This window comes from Saimiri boliviensis, chromosome 1, assembly GCF_048565385.1.
Source record: "Saimiri boliviensis isolate mSaiBol1 chromosome 1, mSaiBol1.pri, whole genome shotgun sequence".
In the NCBI taxonomy this organism is placed as follows: domain Eukaryota; kingdom Metazoa; phylum Chordata; class Mammalia; order Primates; family Cebidae; genus Saimiri; species Saimiri boliviensis.
The window spans coordinates 194,113,102-194,137,488 of record NC_133449.1 but is presented as its reverse complement, the minus strand read 5'-3'; the positions used below and the strand labels follow the sequence as shown (position 1 = coordinate 194,137,488).

At 38.2% G+C, this 24,387-nt stretch overlaps 1 protein-coding gene across 1 annotated transcript in view; it reads left to right on the top strand.

The window, feature by feature from the left end:
* The window catches only part of LVRN (laeverin), a 64,395-nt gene extending 47,811 nt beyond the window's left edge, over positions 1–16,584 (top strand). The window contains exons 15-20 of the mRNA XM_003920679.4: positions 315–409; positions 2,343–2,450; positions 3,420–3,587; positions 3,799–3,936; positions 10,751–10,826; positions 14,317–16,584. Of these exons, the coding sequence (XP_003920728.2) occupies positions 315–409; positions 2,343–2,450; positions 3,420–3,587; positions 3,799–3,936; positions 10,751–10,826; positions 14,317–14,457 (726 nt within the window). The 3' untranslated portion in view covers positions 14,458–16,584. The remainder of the gene's footprint in view (positions 1–314; positions 410–2,342; positions 2,451–3,419; positions 3,588–3,798; positions 3,937–10,750; positions 10,827–14,316) is intronic.
* Positions 16,585–24,387: the final 7,803 nt, after the last annotated feature.

Here is a 24,387-nt window from a genome sequence, read left to right as displayed (position 1 = left end):
ATCAGATGATGTGAAGTGATAATAATAGCTGATATTTTTTGAGTTCTTGCTTTGTGTCAGGCAATGTGCTTGCAATATATTATTTAATCCTCATAATACACTGTAACATTGGTATCATGGTAAACCACATTTTATGTAAAATGGAACTAAACCCAAAGATGTAAAAAATAAACCAGTTACATATTTAGTAACAGATAATTTCTGAAGAAGTATATGCCACTCCTCAATGTCTTTTCAGATAAATAAATAGGAACATAGTGAAAATTCAGTTTTGCAAGCCAGAACTAACAGTGTATTTTCTTTGTTGTTTATAGAAGTACCTATTAAAGAGACTTAATTCAATATGGAATATTTATGTAACTATAATTCGTGAAAATGTGTTGGTATTACAAGATGACTACTTAGCTCTGTAAGTATATTTTAAGAAATGGTAATTGAATAAAATACATTCATATTAATAGGCTTCCAGAAGTCATAAAATAAAATCTTCATATCTGTTATTCATTGAGAGATTTTGTATGCTATTAATATTTGAGAACAATAGCTCAGAGATTGGTGGGCTACATGTATTCTAAGAGAAGATAGTCAATTGACATCTTAATTTACCTGCAAAACACATGCATGTACACACAGGAGCTTATAGCTCTGTATTCTCAAAGCTTAGACTACTGGTTGAAATCATAAATGTGTCCTACTATTGGTGAAGATTTGCTCAGCAAAGCTAGCCTATACCAGTGAGTTGATGGGAATGGAAAAGCCATAGGGGAAAGGGTCCCCTCTGTATATTATTGTTAACAGAAATCCTGTCATTATGAAGATAAGATGAGGTAGGTAGACAGCGATATAGATCAGTTACTGGTGTGTGAGCATGAGTTAATATCACAAATGACTTTCATATTACTGGTTGGGTGAGGAGAGTAAGCATGTTGTCATGGTGGTCTGGGAAGGAGGCAAGAGGCAAAATGGAGTGGTAGTATTTCTGTCTTTCTTGTACCCTAAGTTTTGTGTGTGGAATGGTCTCTAGATTTAGGGAGGGACTCTGTAGCCAATAACAGTAAGAGGACTATACCTACAACTTCTGGTCAAATTCAAAGCAATTAGACCAAGCAAGAAATACAAAATATACAAAGTATGATTATTCTCTCTCAATAGTACTCTTCTGAGAGGGCCAAAATTTTAGGGATGTGACTGGAAGGACATAAAATGGAATGGATGAGTAGGTGGACATTGGTAAGGACTAGCTGGGATCGAGAGAGGACAGGCAGTTTGTGTGAGTGAGTGGGTAAGCAGTGTGCTCAATCAGATAGCACATTTGTTAACCAGACATATCCTTGGCTCTCCTAAATTGGACTGAAGTGGCCTAATTTTTATAGCATCCCAGGGCCAGTTCTCTTCAGAGCAGCCGTGGGGAGTTAGATTGCACTTCCACAGAACTCTAGCTTGTTGCCACCAGCTTGGGATTGGGATGGGTGGGGTCAGGGAGTGAGTACGGCATGTAGATGAATGCCTAGAACTGTCTCTCAGAGGGCCTCCAGCCTTGGACATTCCTCTTTAGTTTATCAGAAGGTCAAGTCAGGCTGGGTTGAAACTGGAGGATGGACTAACAGAAATTTGGCTCTTGCATTTTCTGGAAACTTATGGCCAATTTGCGTTTCTTTACCCTTACCCCAAAACTGGAGTAGGGACCACAAGGCATCACTTACCTGGATTTATTACTGGTCTTCACTGTATTCTTTTGAACTTATTTTGTTTTGAAGTACAACGTATATCCCTTCTCAGCTGTAAAAACCAACCAAACCCACCAAACACCATTATTCTTTTTCTTTATTCTTTTAACATGTACATAACAGCCAGGGGGAGTAGAAGAAACTCCCAAACAAGAGAAAACAAACTGTAGAAAGGGAGAAATGAACTATTCCCTTTCCCTTTCTTGTGTAGAGAAAGAACTTTATTTTAAAGTCTGTTAGATTAGATACTCTAAAATCATTTTTTTATCCATAAGGCAATTCTAGTAAAAGGGAGGAAAAATAAATTGACAACAGCTGTGGATTCTGGGTACACCCATGTGTGTTTGAGGGAGATGAAGGATGGCAGCAATTTGTTTCTTTCAAAAAGTACTAGTCTTAGAAGCTTTTTTTGGTGCCTAAGAGGCTCTCGGGAAATATTTCTCCAAATTGTAAATACATCTGTCATCCACAAAAGCAATTTTTTTAAACAAACTTGATGTCATTGAAAAGATATTTAAAAATACCCATCCTTTTATAAAACACACATTCTTGGAGGCAGAGAAAATGAAGGTGGTAATGCAAAATAAACTGTTTTTCTTTGACTTTTTTTTCAAGAATATCACTGGAAAAACTTTTTGGAACTGTGTGTTGGTTGGGCCTTGAAGACTGTCTTCAGCTGTCAAAAGAACTCTTCACAAAATGGGTGGACCATCCAGAAAATGAGTAAGAGTAATATAATTCCTCACGTTTTTGTCCTCGTATTTTAGCACGAGCAATTTCCCTTTTTGATGTACTCACTGTGGGAATGAGTGTTTTGCCTTCACTTGGCTAAGCGCTTTCTCCTACTATTCTTTTAAAATACCTTTTTTAAAAAAAAAACGGTGTTCATTGTGGGTGTGTGTATAACAACAGATTAGAATTTATACAATGAATAAATTCTCTCAGGACCTCTTTGAGTGAATGGGTAAGCAGTGTGCTCAATCAGAGAGCATATTTGTTAACCAAACATATCCTTGGCTCTCCTAAATTGGATTGAAGTGACCTACTTTTTATAGCATCCCAGGGCCAGTTCTCTTCAGAGCAGCCCTCGGGAGTTAGACTGCACTTCCACAGAATTCTAGCTTGTTGCCACCAGCTTGGACTTGGGATGCGTGGGGTCAGGGAGTGAGTATCCAGGACCTCTCATTCCCAGTGCATTCTTCCAATAAGCACTTACTTTTAGCTTTCTATGCTTGTTTTGAGTCTTAAAAGGTTGTTTTTTATGATTGTTTATGGTTGTCCTATCTAAGAGTGCAGCAGAGCACCTCTCTCTCCATCTCCCTCTTAGTTTGTTGCCTCACTGAGTGCTGAGACTAACACCCATTTTGGTTTTATTAGCTTTCATATACCAACCCAGATGTACTCTTAGGAAATGTGATAATGAGATACAAGATCAAACTGTATTATCAATATACACTATACTACTCTAATTCACTTCTTTCTTAAAGCTCCTTAGTTTGGAATTTGATGATTTCTTCTCATAGAATTAATGCTAATGACAGTTTTGACAATTGCCTCTCTAGATCCCTACTTTTGAACTTTATCTGTGTCTTCAAATACTTTTTCTAGATTCATACTTCTAAAATATAATGACCTGGATCAACATATAACTTAACTACTATGAAAAATAACATTGTATGTTATATCTTACAGAATACCTTATCCAATTAAAGAAGTGGTTTTATGCTATGGCATTGCCTTGGGAAGTGATAAAGAGTGGGACATCTTGTTAAATATTTACACTAATACAACAAAGGAAGAAGAAAAGTTTCAACTTGCTTATGCAATGAGCTGCAGCAAAGACCCATGGATACTTAACAGGTGAGTATGGTCAGCTTACCTTGAGAGTTTCTGCTGGAGGAATGAAATTAATAAACTAAAGGGAAAAAATAGAAATGTGCTAATGTAAGTATTAAAATGATGCATACTTGTGCCTCACTACCTTAGAACCGTGGGATTTTATCTCGTTTATTTAAATTAACTCTTTATGTTGGATGTTTAAAATGTGTTTTTTGCAAATGTGCCTTTGCAGATATATGGAGTATGCTCTCAGCACATCCCTATTCACTTCTAATGAAACAAATATAATTGAGGTTGTGGCATCATCTGACGTTGGCTGGTACGTCGCAAAAGACTTCTTAGTCAACAACTGGAAAGCTGTGAGTAAAAGGTAAGAAGGAAAGTGAGACCTTGCTTTGATTTAGGTCACTGGTTTGGTGGTAGAAGCTCAGTTTTAGTCTAGCTAGGTCACAAAAGTCCTTTGCATTGACTAGAAAAGTGATCGTTTTTCCTGTGTTTACTCTCATTACGAACTGCCTGTGTTATGGAAGTTCAATGCATGAACTTTTAACTACGGCTTGAATATTTTTACCATTTAGTTGGCAAAATGAGGATGCCTATTCTACTTGGTAAATTCACCTTAGTTCACTTCTCTTGTGTATTCGGCTACAAAAAGTGTTTCAGACTCAAATTAATTTGCTTTCTACATCTTATGCATTTATTTTTAGGGTAAATTTATGTTCAGCAGTCTTGCTCAATTTTGCTAATAGATTTGTTTGAATAGACAATAACATTATTTATGAATTGTTAGAAGGAAATAAAATTTCAACTTAATAATTACAATTTTATTTATACTCAAAATGGCACAGGAATACTTAGTTTTTTGCACATCTAAATATTTAATTATCACTAGTTAGACATATTTGACATGATAATATGTATGTCACTAGTCCTCATGTAATGATGAAGATAGTATAAAATTCTGAGTAAAAAACGCTTATGCCAAATTAAATTTTATATTAAAATGTAGAAAGTATTTATACCGAATTTGCTAAAATGTGACAGCACTAACAAGTTTTTCTCAAGCACATCCTACTGGATGCTACTTATGAAGATGGGGATGATAAGCCTTCTGGGACAGACAGAGACAATAGCTCAATCAGTTTAACTGTTTTAACCCTCACTTTTGCAAACTCACAGTGTATTTTAGCATTATAAAGTCTCCAAGAAGCCCTGCAGAAGGAAACCTAGAGTTTTCCATACAGTTTGACTACATAGCATCTTCTAGGTATGGTTCTTCTAAACTCCAGCTTGGGATATGCTGATGTAAACAAAGTGCAATTTTGCCAGTAGAGTAGTCGTTCCAGAAGAAACACAGATGGGAGAAACACAATTTTCCAACCTCCTCATTTGGAACTGTAACTAAAAAACCCCTTCATTAACATTTAGGTCTTGGTTTCTTCTAGATGTATTTGATAAATTCTAAGATTCTTCCTGGTAATAAAAAGTTTTAGTTTTTCTACGTCAAGATGCAGTTCAAATTGTTATTGGGGATGTAAAGGGATTAGGACTTGGTATCTGATAAATGCTGTGGAGGAGAGATGGCAAGGGCTTTGGGGGTTTAAGTGGAAGAAAAGGAGGTGCATGTGATTTGAACAAGCACAAATGCAAATCTCCTCCTTCTACCTGGAGGACTTAACACCAGGAAATACCTGGAGGCAGAGCTGGGAGCTCGACTTGGGACTAATTAAAGTAACTGGCTGGAGCTTAGAGCACTGGAGAGGAGATAGGAGTTGGGAAAGTAAGTTTAGGGTCAGGGAGAAGGACCAGTGATAACAGGCCTTGAATAGCATGTCAAGGAGTTTTGTGTGATCTTCATTGGTGATCTCCTGTTTCTAAGGTTGTCCTGCATATGACAGTGTGTTAACACTACTGGGGGTCAATTCTAGAATTGGGGCATGGGGACAGACTAAACTAGAGTAGTATAGCAAAGTGGTGGTTTCTTTTTTTAAGAACTATGGAAAGTGTCTCTTCATCACTTTCCTTTGTCCTTTTATTTATTGCGCTTTTCGTTTTTCATGTGTCCACTAGAGACATGGTATGTCAAAAAGTGAAGGCAATAGATACTGGAATCAAATCAAGTGCTAAATGTGTAACCTTAAACAAGATTTTTAACGTAGGCTTCAGTTTTCTCATTCATAAAATGAGGATAATGATAATTAGGCTTTAAGATAATTTAATAATGTGCTATTTAAAGTGATTGCCACAAAATGAATGTTTAATGTTCATTATTATATTATCTTACTGAGATGATATGTTGTATCTGCTTTATTACAAGTCCCTATATGATTTATTTCTTTTTCTCAATATTGTTAATTTCTATTTTATGAAATCGATAACATCCCTCAGCAGTATTAGAATCTCATGTTTCGAACGAAAAACACATAATAATGTTGTTCTTCAAAATAACATACTTAGTCTGGACATGGTGGCTCATGCCTATAAAATCCCAGCACTTTGGGAGGCCAAGGCAGGAGGATTACTTTAGCCCAGGAGTTTGAAACTAGCTTGGGCAACATAGCAAGACTCTATTTCTACCAAAAAAAATTGAAAAACAAAAAACAAAATAATGTGTTTATATATGCAATAACTACATTTTCACGGCCACTTATAAAATAATTACCAACCAATAACCAAGACTTAGAAATTAAATAACTTAAACTCAATACTTAGTAAATAAAAGAACTTGAATTAGAACCCATGTCCCCTGGCTCTGATTCCTGGCTATTTACTTCCTGCTAAGTAAGAAGATGCATCCTTCTTATTTATTTTTTGAGAGTACTCCTGAAAATATTTAATCTTTTGATGTGATCTTAACTAACACCTCATCTACATCTTCTGTGGTTCACGTCTGTAATCCCAGCACTTTGGGAGGCCATGACGGGCAAATCACCTGAGGTCAGCAGTTCGAGACTAGCCTGACCAACATGGAGAAACCCTGTCTCTATTAAAAATGCAAAATTAGCCAGCCATGGTGGCGCATGCCTGTAATCCCAGCTACTCAATAGGATGAGGCAAGAGAATCGCTTGAACCTGGAAGGCAGAGGTTGCAGCGAGCCAAGATTGCACCATTGCACTCCAGCCTGGGCAACAAGAGTGAAACCCCTTTTCAAAAAAAAAAAAAAAGATGTATCTTTTAAACATTTTGAGATGCCGAGATTTATTCAAATATTTTAAATTTGTTTTACTTAGAAAGTTCATCTTATGAAGTGATTTATTTATCTTAATTCCAGAAAATGTTTAAATAAATGAGGTGGCTTTTCAGTTGATTTTTAAAAAATTAATAAACTTAATTTTTTAGGGTAGTTTTAAGTTCATAGCAAAATTGGGCAGACAGAGTTCCCATATAGCCCTGCCCCACACAGGCATAACCTCCCCCTCTGTCAACATCCTGCATCAAAGCCTTACATTTACAGTCACAGGTTGATTAACAACAGAAATATGTTCTGAGAAATGCTTCGATTGGTGATTTAGTCATTGTGTGAACAACATAAACTGTACTTGCACAAACCTAGATGGTAGAGCCTACCACACACCTGGGCTATATGGTATAGTCAATTGCTCCTAGATTACAGACCTGTACACCATGTTACTGAATACCGGAAGAGTAGTAGCACAACGGTAAGTATTTGTGTATTTAAATACATCTAAACATAGAAAGGGTAATGCATTGCGCTACAATGTTAATGACTGTGCCGTCGTGAAGGAATAGGGATTTTTCGGGTCCTTTTTCATCTTATGGGACCACCCTCATACATACTGTCCATTGTTGATTGAAACATTGTTATGTGCTCTTAGCTGTACTATAATTGATGAATGTAAGCAGGCACATCATTATCACCCAAAGTCCTTAGTTTACATTAGGGTTCACTCTTGTTGTTGCGTATTCTATGGATTTCGATGTATTAATGTGTAATGATGCATATTCACCACTGTAGTATCATACAGAACACTTTCACTACCCTAAAAATCCTCTGTGCGGTGCCTATTCATCCTTTCCTCTGCCCCTAGTCAGTTGCTCTTTTATAAAAATGTTTGAATAATCTTCTTAGTTTAGGTCCATTTTTGTTTTTATTTTTTTAATGTGTTGAGCTTTTGGTTGCTGGTTTGGTCTTGGCTATGGGAGATAGAGTTAGGATGAGTATGAGCAGAAGGGTTGTGTGCCCCTCCTGTAAGGTGGTAGCTTGCTGGGATCTTGAGCTTCACTTCTGTAGGGTGAGAGACAGGTTGGTAGAGGCAGCTTGCCTAAATGCAAAAACAAACAAATACCATCTTACGTCCAGCTTGGCCCTGGGCATGAAGTGGACAATGCTGTGGTTTTGAAGATGTCTCTCCCTTGTCTCAGAGCACTCATGGGCACACATCTCACCATAACATGCAGGCTCACAGGCATCATCTCCACACGGAGGCACATGTTGGAATTGAGTACATCATCCATAGTGGTGCAGGAACCTCTGCCCCTTTCAGTCAGGCCCAGAATTCTTCCCAGGAAGCCTAATCTGGAAATACATTTTGAAATATTTGATTGAATAAAGCAACTTTTGGCTTGATCTTTACCCTAACTCTCATAGACAGAGCATTGCACTGGTTGCTGTGGGAAAATTTACTTAATTATTGGGCCAAAGACGATCTCTTGAATACTTATTCCAATGACAAAGATTCCACTGGTCATAAAGCTATCTTTCAAGTTACAGAAAAGTCAATAGGTACACCTAGCTATGAATAGATCCTATCTATGTAAATAGGGATGAAGCAATAGATTTTTTTGTGACTTTTCATTGGATGTGGTAGAAGCGTTATTTGTGCCTTTATCATCTCTGTTAAATGGGCTTCACAGCATACAGAAAAACCATAGTTTAATTTGAATATAGAATACAGAGCATGATCAGTTTTAAACTCAACCTGTCCAAAATGAATCTTACCTTCTTCATTCACTAAGCACTTGATTTTCTTTCTCCACATATTATTATATTCCCTAAAGTCTTAAGCTTAAAAACTTAAGCTTAAAAACATTTTCACTTCTACTTGGTTGTATTTCATGATGGGGAACACAGCTGAAAAGGCTAAACAGGAGCATAGCAAGGTGAGAGGTTATCAGAGCAGAGAGTCCAAGCACTGGGGGGCCTGGTCCCATGGTGTGGATCAGGCCAGATGCCTTGGTGTCCCCATGCTTGACTCGTGACCATCCTTTCCACAAGGAATCAGACACAGTAGGGGAGATGAAGCAGGGGAAATGTGAGAAGGGGGAGAAGTAGAAAGGTGAGCCATACTGGAGTACCCAAGTCACTGTTCCCACACTAACATTAGATGTTATCAACTTTTTAAAAACGATTACTCTATTGACACATATTGGCTTTTAACTTTATATTAATGAGAATGTATTCGAACCCTGATGGGGGTAAACTATGTGAAATGCAGTTTTGTTGAGGAATATTTGAAAGAGATTACTTTCTCAACAAGAATGATAAATAATCTCTGTTTCAAAAGTAACTCCTCTTGAAGTTGACAAGAGCAGGAAGAAATGAGGTGTGCCAGGTAATCTAATACGTGCTTCCACGAGCATTATCTCATTTACACTCCAGAACAATGCTTCTAACGATCTGGTATTTTTCATTTTTACAATTTATTAGTTGTCCAAGGTAATATCAAACCCAGTCCTGCCTCCTTGGGTAACCTTTCTCCTGTGTCTGGCAGAAATTCACACATTTAACACCAAAGATAGGTTTCCTCTGTTTTCTATTTTATTTTATTGGAGACAGAGTTTTGCTTTTGTTGCCCAGGCTGGAGTGTAATGGGGCGATCTCAACTCACTGCAGCCTCAGCCTCCCAGGTTCAAGCGATTCTCCTGCCTCAGCCTCTGGAGTAGCTGGGATTACAGGCATGTGCCACTCCGCCCGGCTAATTTTGTATTTGTAGTAGAGATAGGATCTCTCCATGTTAGTGAGGCTGGTCTCGAACACCCAACCTCATGTGATCTGCCTGCCTTGGCCTCCCAAAGTGCTGGGATTACAGGCGTGAGCCACTGCACGGGGCCTCTATTTTTATTTTTAAGGTTGGAATTTGGGTTCTTTGAAACTCAAATTTCTTGAGTCATTTTATAGGCTTTTTCTGCCTAGCTGGCCAATTATAACAGAGAACTAAGAAATATTCCTCTTTCTTCATAGAAACAGTTTTGCTTGCCTAAATTATATGCAGAATTATATTGTTCTTTGCTTTGCTCAGGTAGACACTGTAAGTTACAACTAGGAACTTAGAAAAACAGCAGCACTATTTTCTCTCATCTTTATTAATATATTATACCAAAGTTAACTCTCATAATTTTTTATTTCAAGTAGAAATTTTTGAAGTAAATCAATTGTATATGTTAACTATTCAACCATCTCTTGGTCAGTCCATTATAATAACCCTATTTTAATTTTTCTTTCTTTTTTAATGCACCCAAAAGTCTTTTATATACTTTTTTAACTACAGCCACACTTTGAGCAGGTAAGTATCTCCTGTTTTTTCATAGCAATACTTCACAGCTATTTTAAGATTTTTTTTTTTTTTTTTTTTCTGGATATTCAAGGACAGTAACCTAGAGGGGAAGTTTCCATTACTGTGCCTATTGAAACAAGCACAGGTAGAGCCACGGTGCTCAGCCTTCAGGATCACCAACATTTAGAGAACATCAGAAGATATGGATCCTCTCTCCAAAAGAGCATGCATAAATGCAACATTTTAAATACATGTTCGGGGGTTTTAGTCAGCAGTTCTGAAATTGAGCCTCTATTTAAACTACTGTTTTTTTAAGGAGTATCATTTACATATTTATTTATTCCCTTATAAATTGTATTGATTTGAACATGTGACATGTATTCCAACTACCTCATTTTAAAAGATAATGGTTGTTTCTAACAAGAGCTTGTTAGATGTAAATAATAGATATGTGTAATACATTTAAGTATTTAACTATAAATATTTCCTTAGTGTTAATACGATTTTCTGTTAAAAGACAAAGCTAAACTAGTTCATACACATTTTTACTTAGATTTGGAAGACAGGAATTAATAGGGGCTGTACACTTGGCATGCATCTGCTGTCTAAAATATAGCTTTATCTTGCAAAATTCTTTCCACCCTTGATTAACATTTATTGCCTTGTAGGTATGGAACACAATCATTGATTAATCTAATCTATACAATAGGGAGAGCCATAACTACAGATATACAGATTGAGGAGGTAAGTACTTTAAATATTATGAAATACAATGATAATTCGGAAACCACTTTTTATGCAATTGGGACTTGCTAAAATTAAAAATAATATGCTTATCTGAATCATTACATTCTATGCTTCTATTGGTGCTGTATCACTGTGAGAGAGGAGTTTTTAAGTGTATCCTGCTCCTGAAATAGAGATCACCTGTTCATGGAGGGTGGTATTTCATCCTTTCTCATCTGAATTACTGCAGTGGACTCTGGCCCAGGGTTCCCATTCCAAACTGGGCTTCCCTTCATCCCACCTTTGCCGTCACTTCCAGTCATTGCCCTGTTCCAAAGCTTCAGTAGCTTTTCATAGTTTCTCGAAGAAATTTTGAAATCTTGTGATTAGCACATGAGGCCCTTCATGATCTGGCCCTGCCTTACGGTTTGTCTTCATTTTGCTCACATCACCGCCAAGTGTCAGAAAGCAAGAGAGATGGACAGACACCCCTAAACACTTTTCCTCTAGCTATACTGTACCACTTACACATTTTCTTGAATTATTGCATTGCTTCACACTTTCCGAATTTCAGAAACACCCTGCCTTCTGTCAGGAGAACACTCCTCATCCCTGTTCCTGACTGGATAATTCTTAATCATCCTTTAAGATCGTGTGCCTACCACCTATTCTAGGAACTTTTTAATGAACTGATTTATACCCTCTTCTCACCCATGCTTTCAAGTCATCCTATGAATATAGTTTTACCATAGTGCTTATTACATTATAGTGTAATCACTGGTAAATATGTCTACCTCATGAGACTATAATGAGTTCCCTGAGGACTGAGATCATATCTTAGTTTTGTCTGTTCTAGATTCTTGCCATTTCCTGGCTTTGTTGTCCTCTAGGCTAAATATTTATTAGGCAGCCTTTTTCCATGTGGAGAGAAGCATAGCTCTCCGCTTACGTAATCTTTAGCACTCTCAGTCGCAGAAGGAAGGATGCTTTCTCAGAGCTTCAGGAGCTCCTGCCCTGGTAAAAAGCACTTCAGTTGGTCCTACTTGGGTCAGACGCAGCAATCGCTGTGTCGGGGGAGATGGAATACTCTGATTGGTCTAGCCAGAGTCGTGTGGCCACACTAGGCAACAGCCCCACCCCAGTCACAGGCACCGGGAAGGGGAAGGGGTAGTTCCGGAAGGCAAAAGGGCTGTAACCAGAAGGTAAACAAAGCTGGCAAAAGCAAGTGTCTACAAAAAGATGCATTCACAGAAAGTAAAACAAGGATACAATATAAATACAATCTCTACAGTAGCATAGGTAAAATTAGAAAGAGTTATGGTACCAAGTGGTGGCAAAGATATGGAGCAACTGGGACTTTTTTATACAGCAGGGAGGAATGTAATGTGGCACGACCATGTCAGAAAAGAGGCAGTTTTTAAAAAATATTAACTAGAAACCATCTAAATGCCCATCCATAGGTGAATGAATAAGGAAAAGTAATATATCCACACAATGGGATACTATAGTGAAATGTTAAAATTTGTGTAGCAACATGGATGAATGTCAAGGAGACTATGCTTAGTAACAGAAGCAAATCACATTCTGGGGAATGCAAATGGATCTATAGTGACAAAGGGCAGATCAGTGGTTGCCTGGGACAGAGAGCAATGGACTGCAAGAGGGCCTGAGGACCCGTTTGCGGGGTAGAGGAAATGTAGTAGATTGTGGCTGTGATTTAAAAGGGGTACACATTGGTCAAAATTCATTGACATGTACAGTTCAAGTAGATCTAGTTTATTGTACATAAATTAAATCCCAGTAACACTGATTAACATTAAACACCACGGCCTGAAACTATGTTAATAAGAACAAGAAGGGTCTGTGTAAATAAAGGTAAATCAACTCTCTCTAAGCAAATAAACAAATATATGTGTAGGTCATAAAAGCCTGAAATTTGATTCTAAGCAAAAACAACAAAAAAGGAGAAGGTGACAGTCATGTCATTGTGATTATAAGAGAAGGAGAAGTGTTAATTCCTGAAGAAACTATCATTTTTTGAGTTTTGGCCTGCCTGAGGCTGAGCTGTCAGGACCTGATTTATCAGGGATTCCCTGGACAAGGGAAAGAAAAGCGCACCACACCCAGAACACACTGGAACAAAAAGCTCCGAGAATCAAGACTCAGTGTGTGTGTGTATCATCGGTTCAACCTTTGCCTCTACAGAGTCTAGTGATGTTTTGCTGTTGTTTTAAGGAATGAATAAACGAGGTTTGTAAATTTAGTAATTTTTAAAGTTTCAAAACTCTAGTCACTGACAGATTTTCAAAATTGCAAAAATGGATTTAGCAGTAAATGATTGCAATTTTTTTATGAATTAACTAAGATGAATATTCTTGTGAACAACTATTCATGTCCAGCAGTGCTGCTAGGCTGCATCAGTTCACAGGGTAGTATCTAAAATAAATGCTAAAAAGGAAAATGAAAATGAAGTGATTTGTGTGGCCTGTCCCTCCCCACAATTTTCCAACACCTTCCACATCTCTGGCTCTGGATTTTTGCTTCCCCTGCTAGACATACTCTCAAGCACATGCGAGACCCACCTATAATCCCACACACCAACCCCACTCCCCTCCCACAGCTACAGGAGCCCTGGACACACTATCTGTGATGTGGAGTTGAGGGTTGGTGGTTACCACCTCCTGGCAGATGTGAGCAGGGAATTAAAGAGCCGGGGAGGATTCTTCCTGGCTCTTTAACTTACTTTCCTCCAAAACATTTCTTTTACATTGCAATTAGGCTTGATAGCCCAATTACTATGCAATTTCAAATATGTTAGGATCTAAGTGAGCTTTTGTGAGCTATGTCTTAGGGCTGCAAGTGTTTGGAGTTCTAATCCACTGATACAAAAATAGAGTTTTGGTAAAATGAAAACTGAAAAAATTTCTAACTTATTTATATTTTATAATATAATTTATTATTCACTTGGAGTATGACTTATCCATAATATTGCAGCAAATGTTCTGATGAGTGAATGCTTGACCTGACCCAGTGAGGTAATTCTACCAGTGGATGAATCCATTATCTAAGTTTTCTCAAGTAAAGCATGACATTTGTAAAGATGCAAATATTATGTACCAGTTTTGAGCTTTGGAAGTAGCAGTTTCTTTTGAGATTTACAGTGGGGGGTTTCACTGTATCTCTGTTGACAAATCTTAGGTAACACTCTATACGCATTCAGTAAATATTCGTTGAGACTTAACGTGTGCTTTGAGAATAGAACAATGAATGAGACATAGTTTCTGCTTCATGGACCTTCCTGTCACATTTGCTTCTTTTGGGTAGGTGTGGTGTTCATCACATTGTCCAGTCACAGTCTCCCCAGGGACACACAATCTAGGAGTATACATCTCTACTCATTCATCATCACCAGTTTGCAAAATCGTGTTGCTACTTTAGCATTTAGACGTTTATTTGGTCCAAATGAGAAGTTAGATTGCACTGATCAGCTGTCTCTTTGTCCTTCCAGCTACAGCAGCTTTTCAATAACATGTTGGAGGAAGATCAGAGGATCAAAGTTCATACCAAATTACAGACAATAAAGAATGAAAATCTGAAAATCAAGAAGCAAAGAGACAGGATGGCTGAGTGGCTAAAGAGAAACACATAGGTTGGGTCTACTTTTCAGCGCTCCTCTTGCATATTATAATGGAATTTGCTCACAGTTTTGTCTTCCAATACTTTGTGAGTCTGGAAAACCACACATTTTATTTGTGTTTCAGTCACATTTATTAATCAGAGTGTCGTTCTTCCCATATTGCTACATTTGGCCCCGAGGTTGGGTGATTGCTGACAATTTTGCCAATGCGGCTGTATTTCTGGGAAAGATGTCGCTTCATGTTAGGCTACAATCCCACAGAATTTACTTTAAATGTCATGTAAAAACAAATGTACCTAAGAAAGTCTTGCTTATTTCGTTGTGAAGCCAGTGGAATATGAAATCATTGGCATTGATGAGGAGCACATTCTTTGCTGAGGGAAATAACAGTTTTGCAAAGCCCTAGGGTTTTTCGACATTGAAAATTGAGGATAGCATAATAATATAAAGAAACAGACACTCAAAAAGTATATTCACTAGAAGACAGAAGAGCCAAAGCAAAGCAAGATGAGAAAAGAAACAGTGGACAATTGAATGAGCCCTAAAGGCAAGAAGTGTGTCTTCTGCCCGTTTCTCTCTCCCACAGGACGTCCTGCACTGAACCATGCATTGCTAGTTACTGAACTTTATGGTGTCACAAAAAGACAAATGATTGTAGGATCCTTGGAAGTGCACTTAGGCTGGAGGCCACAGTGGAGATAAAGGCTCTGCTCTGCAGCTCTTGATTGTGTATTCACCTGTGGGATGGACATACTTTCAGCCGAAGCAGATGAGTGAAAATAATGATGTCAAAAGATGATAGCAAGTACCAGCTACTATTTAGGGCAAAAGGAATTTTGAAATGAAGGAAACAGAACTAAAAGTCTAACTGGAGCATAATCCTTACAGTTTTGCACTCAGGGGATTAAGTTTGAAACGTGGTGTCTTTTGGCCAAATTGAACCTACTTGTAATGTGGACCAACTTACTTTATATATTTTCGTCAGTCTCAATGTATGGAATTAGTTTAGTTTTCTCATGCTTGATTAAACAAGACAACTAAAGCTAATCGTTCCTCTTCTAGACTTTGTGTATGTGATTTAATCTTTTATTTTTATTTTTGTAGAATGGAGGTAAACCTATAGATCTCCACCTCAGGATGATTTGTAAAGATTAAGAAGTATGATGTCAATTAACAGTCTTTAAAGATGTTCTATAAGTTCTAAGCAATGTCACCTAAGGCTTTTTTCCTATTTCTTGTATAAGTTAAGGCAGCCATAAATGAAAATACGATACAAATGTTTGCTTTTATATTTGCGTCACAAGAGAATTCTCCCTGAGTGTCGGGGGAGGCTGTGGGACTTCACCATGTGGACAAACTAAAAGCACAGGCTACTCAGCCTTGGCCACAGGTCATAGGTCGGAGAATTTTTTTCTGCAAATTTAGAAATGTAAATTTTAGGCAATAAAATAACTGCATGCCTTCAAAGTGTTGTAGGTGAGATACTTTCCTGTTTTTTTCTTAAACACTCATTCTATATTTCCCATATTTCCTCTGATAATGAATCTCATCTTTCAATAACTGTCTTCACATGTCTTCTCAACTGCTTTTCTCTTCCTCCTCTTCCTCTCTGTTTTAGTCCATTTTGTGCTACTGTCACAGAATACTTTAGACTGAGTAATTTATGAAGAACAGAGATGTGTTTCTTACCATTCTGGAGGCTGGAGATTCCAAGGTCGAGGGGCCTGAATCTCACAAGGGCCTTCTTGCTGTGCAATCCCACGGTGGAAGGCATGAGGGCAAGAGAAAGAACAGGGAAGAGGGAAGAGGACTGACTCATTTTTTTTTTTGTCAGAAACCCACTCCCAAGACAACTAACCCACTCGCATGATAACAGCATCAATGTATTCACGAAGGCAGTGCCTTCATGACCTAATCACCTCTTAAAAGTCCCAGCTCTCAAAATTGTGTTGAGGATTAAGTTTTCAACACAAGACCTTGGAGGGACACATTCAAACCATAGCTCTCTCCTCTATTTCCATTTCTGCTTTTTCTCCCTGAAGTTCCCTCTTCCCTTCTTTCCCTTTTCCCTTTCTCCTCTTTCCAGTAATCTCTGCCTTCCTTCTGCCTGGTTGTTCTTATACTCTGTCCTTGGTCTTGCTACCCCAACCAGGCTCTCAGTCCCCCAAGTGTGCTTTGGGACTGACACTCAGGCCCAAGAAGGCTCTGATGCCTGGTATTGGGTGATGGCCAAGAACCACTGATTTCACCAGAAGAGCATGTAGGCTGGTCTCTCCAGACTGTTAAAAGTTAAACTGAATTCTGCTGCATCTTAGCTTCTGTAGTAATTAAACAGTGCTGAAGGTGTTTCTCCAAAATCAAATGCCTAAATATTTGATTAATAGTTTTTCCTGTAAATATTGAAAAAATGGATTATATACCTTTTTTCTTACTTGGATGAAGCCGGTTATTTAAGCACTGCATTTTATTATGCTTTACCTTATGCAAAGTGTAAAAACAAGTAATTGTTGATTGGTTTCTGTGATAGCAATCATGTAGTAACAAGTGAGGGAGTGATACTGAGTTGTCTGAGTGGTATAAATACTTGATTAACCAATAAAAACAGCTTATCTATTAGCACCCCAACTATAAAACAATTTCCCTGACCCAGTCCATTTATTGTATAGCTTTCATCCTGAAAACAATTAACGAGATGTACAATAGAGTCATGATTTTTTCCAACTTCGTAATTAGAAATTAAATTTTTTCTCACAATCTTATGCCCCTTTTTTTTGGTCCATCCCCCTTCTGTGACTCGCCATTGTTGACTGCAAATGAAAGAATTTAGTGGTGTGATGTTCAACATCTTTTGTAATTTAGCTCTCTGGGACTAATCTGTAGAGCAATTTATTTTGAGGAATGCATTAAGAAGCGAAGTGAGATGAGATTTAAAAGGCAGCTCTTCTTAGTTACTTTTCTTGTTTAATCCATTCTTTACTCCAATAAATGCTATCTTTTTCTCATCCAAACTCTAACAGGATTACCATGTTTAAAGCAAAGCCTTAAGGGCTCCTTACAAGTAAATATAACTGCCTCCCCCACACAAAGAATGATGTATAGCACAATTAGCAGCATTTGAAACCATACAAATGTGGCCTTTGGCTCATTCTTCTAATTCAACAAGATTTAGCAAAGGTAATCTCTACAACACACATATTTAGGAGTTACTTGGACTCTTCCTCTTCCCTTTTCTTCATAAATAAGTCAGTCCTAGAAGTGATAGAGAACAAGGTAGGCAGGTGAACCACTGGGAACTGAGGGGGAGCCGTGGTGGTCCATGACCCAAATTGGGGCATAAGAGTTTGAGTGGAGTGAAGGGGGAGTAAAGGAAGAATCTACACAGAGGAGGGAAGAACACAGTGGGATGTCAGAACCCAGAGAGGGTGAATAGGGTCACCACACAGAGGGGGAGGGGATTATGACATGGTGACTTAGAGCCCAGATACGGTGAGATGGGTGTCTAATGGGGGCTGGGGGGTAACCCAGAATGGGCAGTTCAAGTCCTTGTGGGGTAAGGAGGACACCCATATGTTGGAAGGTGGCCTAGTATGAGGTATCAGAACATGGGGAGGGTAAGGAGGGCATCCTCATGGGGAGGGGAGAGGCAGATATAAGAGGTGGGTCACCATGGGGTTACTAGTCAAACAAGAAAATATATCCATAATCATAGGAACCAGGCTTCTCACTGTTGGAGAAGGGAGTTACAGAGATTCAAATGGAGGGAATAAGAAAGAACTGTTCTGGTATGGAATTGGAAGTATTTGTGTGGACTCACGGTTTTCAATATCTAGATGGAATTGTAAGTATCTGTAAAGTATACAATAAATAGCTGTAATATGTATAGATATATTTTGCTCTTTATCTGTATATAAAAATCATTTTTTTGCCATTACTTTTAATGGCAAAAACCACAATTACTTTTACAGCAGCCTAATATATCTATATCTACATCATCTAGATCTATCTCTATTTATATAGAGATAAAGAAAGAGTAAAAGTAATGGCAAAACCTGAAATTATGTTTGTACCAACCTAATGGCTTGAGACACCAGCTTTCCTCTGAGAGGAAGTGGCAGCAGGAACACCTAGTTATGGACTGAATGTATCCCCCAACAATGCATATGTTGAAGCTCTAATAATAGCATTTGGAGGTGAGGACTTTGCAGGTAATTAGGTTTAGATGAGGTCTTAAGGTTGGAGCCCACATGATGTGATAAGTGCCCTTGCAGGAAGAGGACCAGACACCAGACTATCTTCTGTGCCTCCATGTGCGTGCACCAAAAACAGCATGTGAACACAGAGAGAGGAGGCAGCTGCCTACAAGCCAGGAGGAGAACTCTCACCAGGAACCCAAGCTGCCGGCCCCTTGATATTGGGCCTCCAGAACTGTGAGAAATTAATATTTATTTCTTAGACCACCCAGTCTATGGTATTTTTTTATGGCAGCTCAAACTAAGACAACCCTAATAATGAGCACAGCTACTGACCATATCTTGGCTTCTAGATGCCATTCTCCACTAAAAAAAAACCAACGTTCCTTGAAAAAATGGCTGCTTTTAGGGCCAGGACAGTAAAGGAAAGGGACAATTAAAAGTGGAACATCTTTTGAAGCAAAAAGCAAGGAAGTAATAAAAAAAAAATAGGGACATACCAAATGGGCACAAAAGCCAGCTTGAAGGGAACACCACTGGCCAAATCTGTGAAATTTTGAGAATCATAATAATAAAGGCAGTAAAGGAATAAAATAATAAATCATGAGCTAAATAATGAACCAATTAAAATTTTGATAAGGAAGGGTATTTACATAATTTCAAAGTAATTTCCCACAAAGTACTACTGAATAATGAAAGCAAAATGAGTAATTTACAGTGGAAAAGTCTGGCAGATGTCACATTAATCAAGTGGTCATTTCCAATGACATTCCATTGCAGCGCGTTAAATAGAAATTTTACTCCATTTAATAAGATGAAATGACAAAACTGCAGCATTACTCTCGTTATACTTCTTGTTATAGATACATATAACATGAATCTAATAATGAAGAAAGAACAAATTGAGGGACATGCCACAAAAATAATACCCAAAAGTCTTAAAGTCATGAAAGTCAAGGAAAGACAGAGGATCAGTTTTAGACTGGAGGAGCTTAGAGACGTGACAACTGAATGTAATGCATGGTCCTGAACCGGTTCCTTTCTCCATAAAAGACAAATGTTACTGGGACAATTGGCAAAACTTGGGCGGAGTCTGAAGATTAGATGCTACCATTGTTAATTTCTCAACTTTGACGGTTTGTTGTATTTATGTAGAAAATATTTTTGTTGTAACAATAACCTATTGATTCAGGAAAAAAATATTTTTATGGTAACTCCAACTTTAAGTTACTGACTAAATTAAACTGAAATAAAAGAGTTATTTGTTACTGGAACTGCAACGCACTTTCATTTCAAGCCACTTTTTTCTTTCAAATTTGGTAATGGCCACAGCCACAATTCTGGTTATTTACTAAGCATTTTAATAAGCCCAAGTTGGAAATGCAAGTTGTCCTAAAAGACATAATTTCTTGTTTCAGTCAACATTTCCCATCTTCAACCAGAGACTAAAACCTAAAAATTTTATAAAGTATTATTCAAAATTAACAAAGCTGTATAAATGTAAAATATATGTAAGTCATTACACTTTTAAATAAAGTTTGTTTGAAACTTTTATATAAAAATTTGTAGCATTTATGCTTCCAAAGGTACTAAATCTTACAGTTTCACTAAGACTTTTGGGAGGACTTTTACATATACATGGATGAATCATGTAACTTGAAATTACTATGCGAACAACCTGACTTAATCCATGCCACAGTAATGGCTAATAACATGTTACCATTTTATATAACCAGTGATAAACAGTATACGGCTAGAAGTATAGTACAGTGGTCTTCCCTTAGCCCCAGTTTCATTTTTCATAGTTTCAGTTACTCGGGGCCAACTATAGTTCGAAAATCTTACATCACTACCCTGTGTTTTGGAGCCATTATTAGGTACAATAAGGGTCACCTGAACACAAGCACTGCCATACTGCCACGGTTGCTCTAATAGCCGAGGCGCCTACGCAGAGACTCATTGCCATCCGGCGGACCAAAGCAGGAGGGTGAGAGATTTCATCACACTACTCACAATAGTGCACCATTTGAAATTTATGAGTTGTTTACTTCTGGAATTTTCCACCTACGTCACAATGCCTGTGTTATTGCCTTCACTTCATCCCATCATGTAGTCATTTTTCCATTTTACATCATCACAAATAGGGTGAGTACAGTACAATAAGATATTCTGAAGGACAAAGAGAGATACCATATTTGTATATTTTAAATTACAATATATTGTTATAATTGTTCTATTTTATTGTTAGTTACTGTTGTTAATTTCTTACTGTGCCTAATTTATACATTAACTTTATAATAAGTACATATGTACAGGAAAAACCATAGTGTCTATGGAGTATGACACTATCCATGGTTTCAGACATCCAATGGGACCTTGGAATGTAGTATATAATTCCTGATACACAGCTATGTATTCTGGGTTTGTTGTGGTTGTTGTTTGTATTTGTTTTTGTGTTTTTAAAACAGGGTCTCACTCTGTCACCCAGCCTGGAGTGCAGTGGTGCCATATTCACTCATCACAGCCTTAACTTCCTGGGCTCAGGTGATTCTCCCACCCCAGCCTCCTGAGTAGCTGGATTACAGCCGTGCACCACCATGCCAGGCTAATTTTTTGTATTTTTAGTTGAGACGGGGTTTCGCCATATTGCCCAGGCTGGTCTCAAGCTCTTGGGCTCAAGTGATTCACCCCTCCCAGTCTCCCAAAGTGCTGGGATTACAGATGTGAGCCACCACACCCAGCCTATAGCTATGCATTCTTAATTGTTACTACCTTGATTTAGTAGAAGTGAAATAACAACTCTCTGCTAGGTACATATTACCACCTCCTTTCACAATAGACAATCCCTGACTTACCATGGTTTTAGTTACTATTTTTTTACTTTACAGTGGTACAAAAGTGATATAAATTCAGTAGTAACCATACTTTGAGTACCTACAGAGCTATTATGTTTTTTTCACTTTCAGTGTAGTATTCCATGAATTGCATGAGATATTCAACATTTTCTTATAAAATAGGCTTTGTGTTAGATGATGTTGCCCAACTGGAGGCTAATGTAAGTGTTCTCAGAACATTTGAGGTACACTATGCTAAGCTATGATATTTGGTGCATTAAATGTATTTTCAACTTACTATAGGTTTATGGGGACATAACTTCATCATAAATTAAGATCTTCTGTAATTTTTTCATTGAAGAAAATCTAACTAGATGAATTAAAAAAATTATTTTGATTTGGGTGCTACCCCATGACTTCAAAATCCTAAGTAGAATTTAGAGGTGCAGAATGAAAATACAGGTAGATATTATCTACTCTATTTTAAAAACGTAGATCCTTGGATCAGGATTTTCAGAATAATAAGTTGCAGGCTTTTTTCCTTTTTTTTTTTTTTTTTTTTTGAGACAGAGTATCACTCTGTCACCAAAGCTGGATTGTAATTGCACGATCTTGGCTGACTGCAACCTCCACCTCCGAGTTTCAAGCAATTTTCTTGCCTCAGCCTCCTACATAGCTGGGATTACAGGTGCCTGGCACCACACCCAGCTAATTTCTGTATTTTTAGTAGAGACAGGGTTTCATCATGTTGGCCAGGATGGTCTCAATCTCTTGACCTTGTGATTCACCCGCCTTGACCTCCCAAAATGCTGGGATTACAGGTGTGTGCCACTGAGCCCAGCCTATAGTCACAGGCTTTTTAATAGAAACACTTTGTACCCAAGCTATATTCTGAATAGTATGGTATAATTTATTTTGTTTGCTGAAAGGTTTATATTGTGGAAAAAAAAAAACTGTGTATGTGTATTTACAATAGAGTGTATGTTTATAAGAATAGTGTGCATTTAAACACTTTAAACTCAGTCCTTGGCTGAACTGCATTTTAATTCTTTTGATTGCCATGGGAAAGAAATAGCAGGATGTAAATGTTGCTTTGTCTCACAAACAATGCCGAGCCATGAGATGAAGCTTCTCTGTTCTCAGGCTTCTACCAAAGGTGGACTATTTTGATGACATGATGAGTCCTAGACCCTCGGGATTCACAGATACACACCAGAGTATTAAAGGGGCTCTAAGCATGGAGTTTGTACGCGTTTTGAGTTTTCTATCCTCCTCTGTGTAATGATCACCTTGTTTTTGACAATAGTTCTTTAGTGTTAGCATGTCTTACTTGAGATCAACATAGGCGGTTAGTCCCATCAGTTCCTATGGGTAGGGACAATCCTTAGTGATGCCAGCGCTCTGAGGGTTCATTTAGGAGATTGTCCTGAGAATGCCCCATAACAGAAAATAGTTATGGTTTCTTCCAGAAAGTGTTCCTTTGACTTGTCAATAGTGAGCAGGAGATCTTTCTGATCACCTAGCACTAGAGGGTGGCCTCAGTATTCAGCACTAGAGGGTGGCCTCAGTATTTATGAACTCCTGTGAGAGGGAGGTAGGGTCAGAGTACTAGCAGTAACACTAGAAATGAATTATTGTTCATTTCTTCATAAGGTTGATATTTTCCTTCATTTTCCCCAACACATATCCCAGATTTTAGAGAAATGCCACTGCCTTTTATAAATAAGTTCAGAGGGAAGTTTTGACCTGCTCAGCTAGAAGTAGCACAATGAAGTAGGGAAGAGATGTGGTCAGCAGGAAAATTCTACTACCTGCTGAGTGTCCTCTGTGGGTGATATACCATGCTGAGCTATGTGCTGTATATGCCTTGTCTCAGCCTCAAAATACACTTATGAGGCAGCGTGTCCAGTAGGCTTCAGTTAGAAAAACAGATACCAGACCAATTTTTGTTTGCTTGTTTTAGCAGTGATTTTAATGTTAAGGATTTATTAAACAAGTATTAGAGAAGTGAAAAAGCAAAAGAAGAACCCCACGTTATAGCTCAGGCAGTAGTTCTCAGCCTCAGAACTGAGAAACAATGGGCGAAGGTTAAAGCTACTAGCATGTAACTTTAGATTACATAAGATTTTCTGTTTTGATTTCACCCAGATGTCCGTATTCCAAATCTCAGAATCTCTCCTTCCCAACCAATGTTCTAATGCTCACACCTGAGCTTTGGCAAGGCTGTGAATTCAACTTGCATTGTAATGATTTATCCCACAGAGCAGTTACAAAACCTAAGAGACTGTTTTACAGCTGCCTTAGAAGTTTTCTGGTTCTCTGACCATGTCTCAAGCTGGTCATTTTCATCTCATAAGCACTACAGTGCACACAGAAGTAGCTCTCTCACCACATGATCCTCACAGTGGTTAAACAAAGCAGCCACTTGATCCTGAAGGCACTTGCTTCAGTAGGTATTTCATTCGTAATCAACCACAGGTGATTACTGATTAATCGTGGGGGTCCTGGGAGTCAGCAATGCATTCAACGCCAAAGCCATGATCAAGCCTAAGCTCAGAATCTTCTCTTAAGAATCTGTTTCCTAGGATTATCTAAAGTTGGTCAGAATCCAGTCAGGAAATCAGAAACCAAATCGGCTTTTCTGATCGAGGGAACCGATTATAAGGAATTGGTATTGGAGAACCAAAAAGACAAAAGAGTCACACTGAGATAACATGGAGACAGGAACTACAAGAAACAGCTAGCACTCCTAGGGCGGGCGTCACAAGGGAGGCGTTATTAGAACCTAGAAGCTGGTGTGGCTGCTTCAGAAGCTCAGAGACAGAGCGCAGCCCAACTCGGATCCAGACCTTGGGAAGAGGGTCAGCTTGACTGGGGCTGATGCCTCACAAATTCAGAGGAAGGGCCCTTGGAACTGG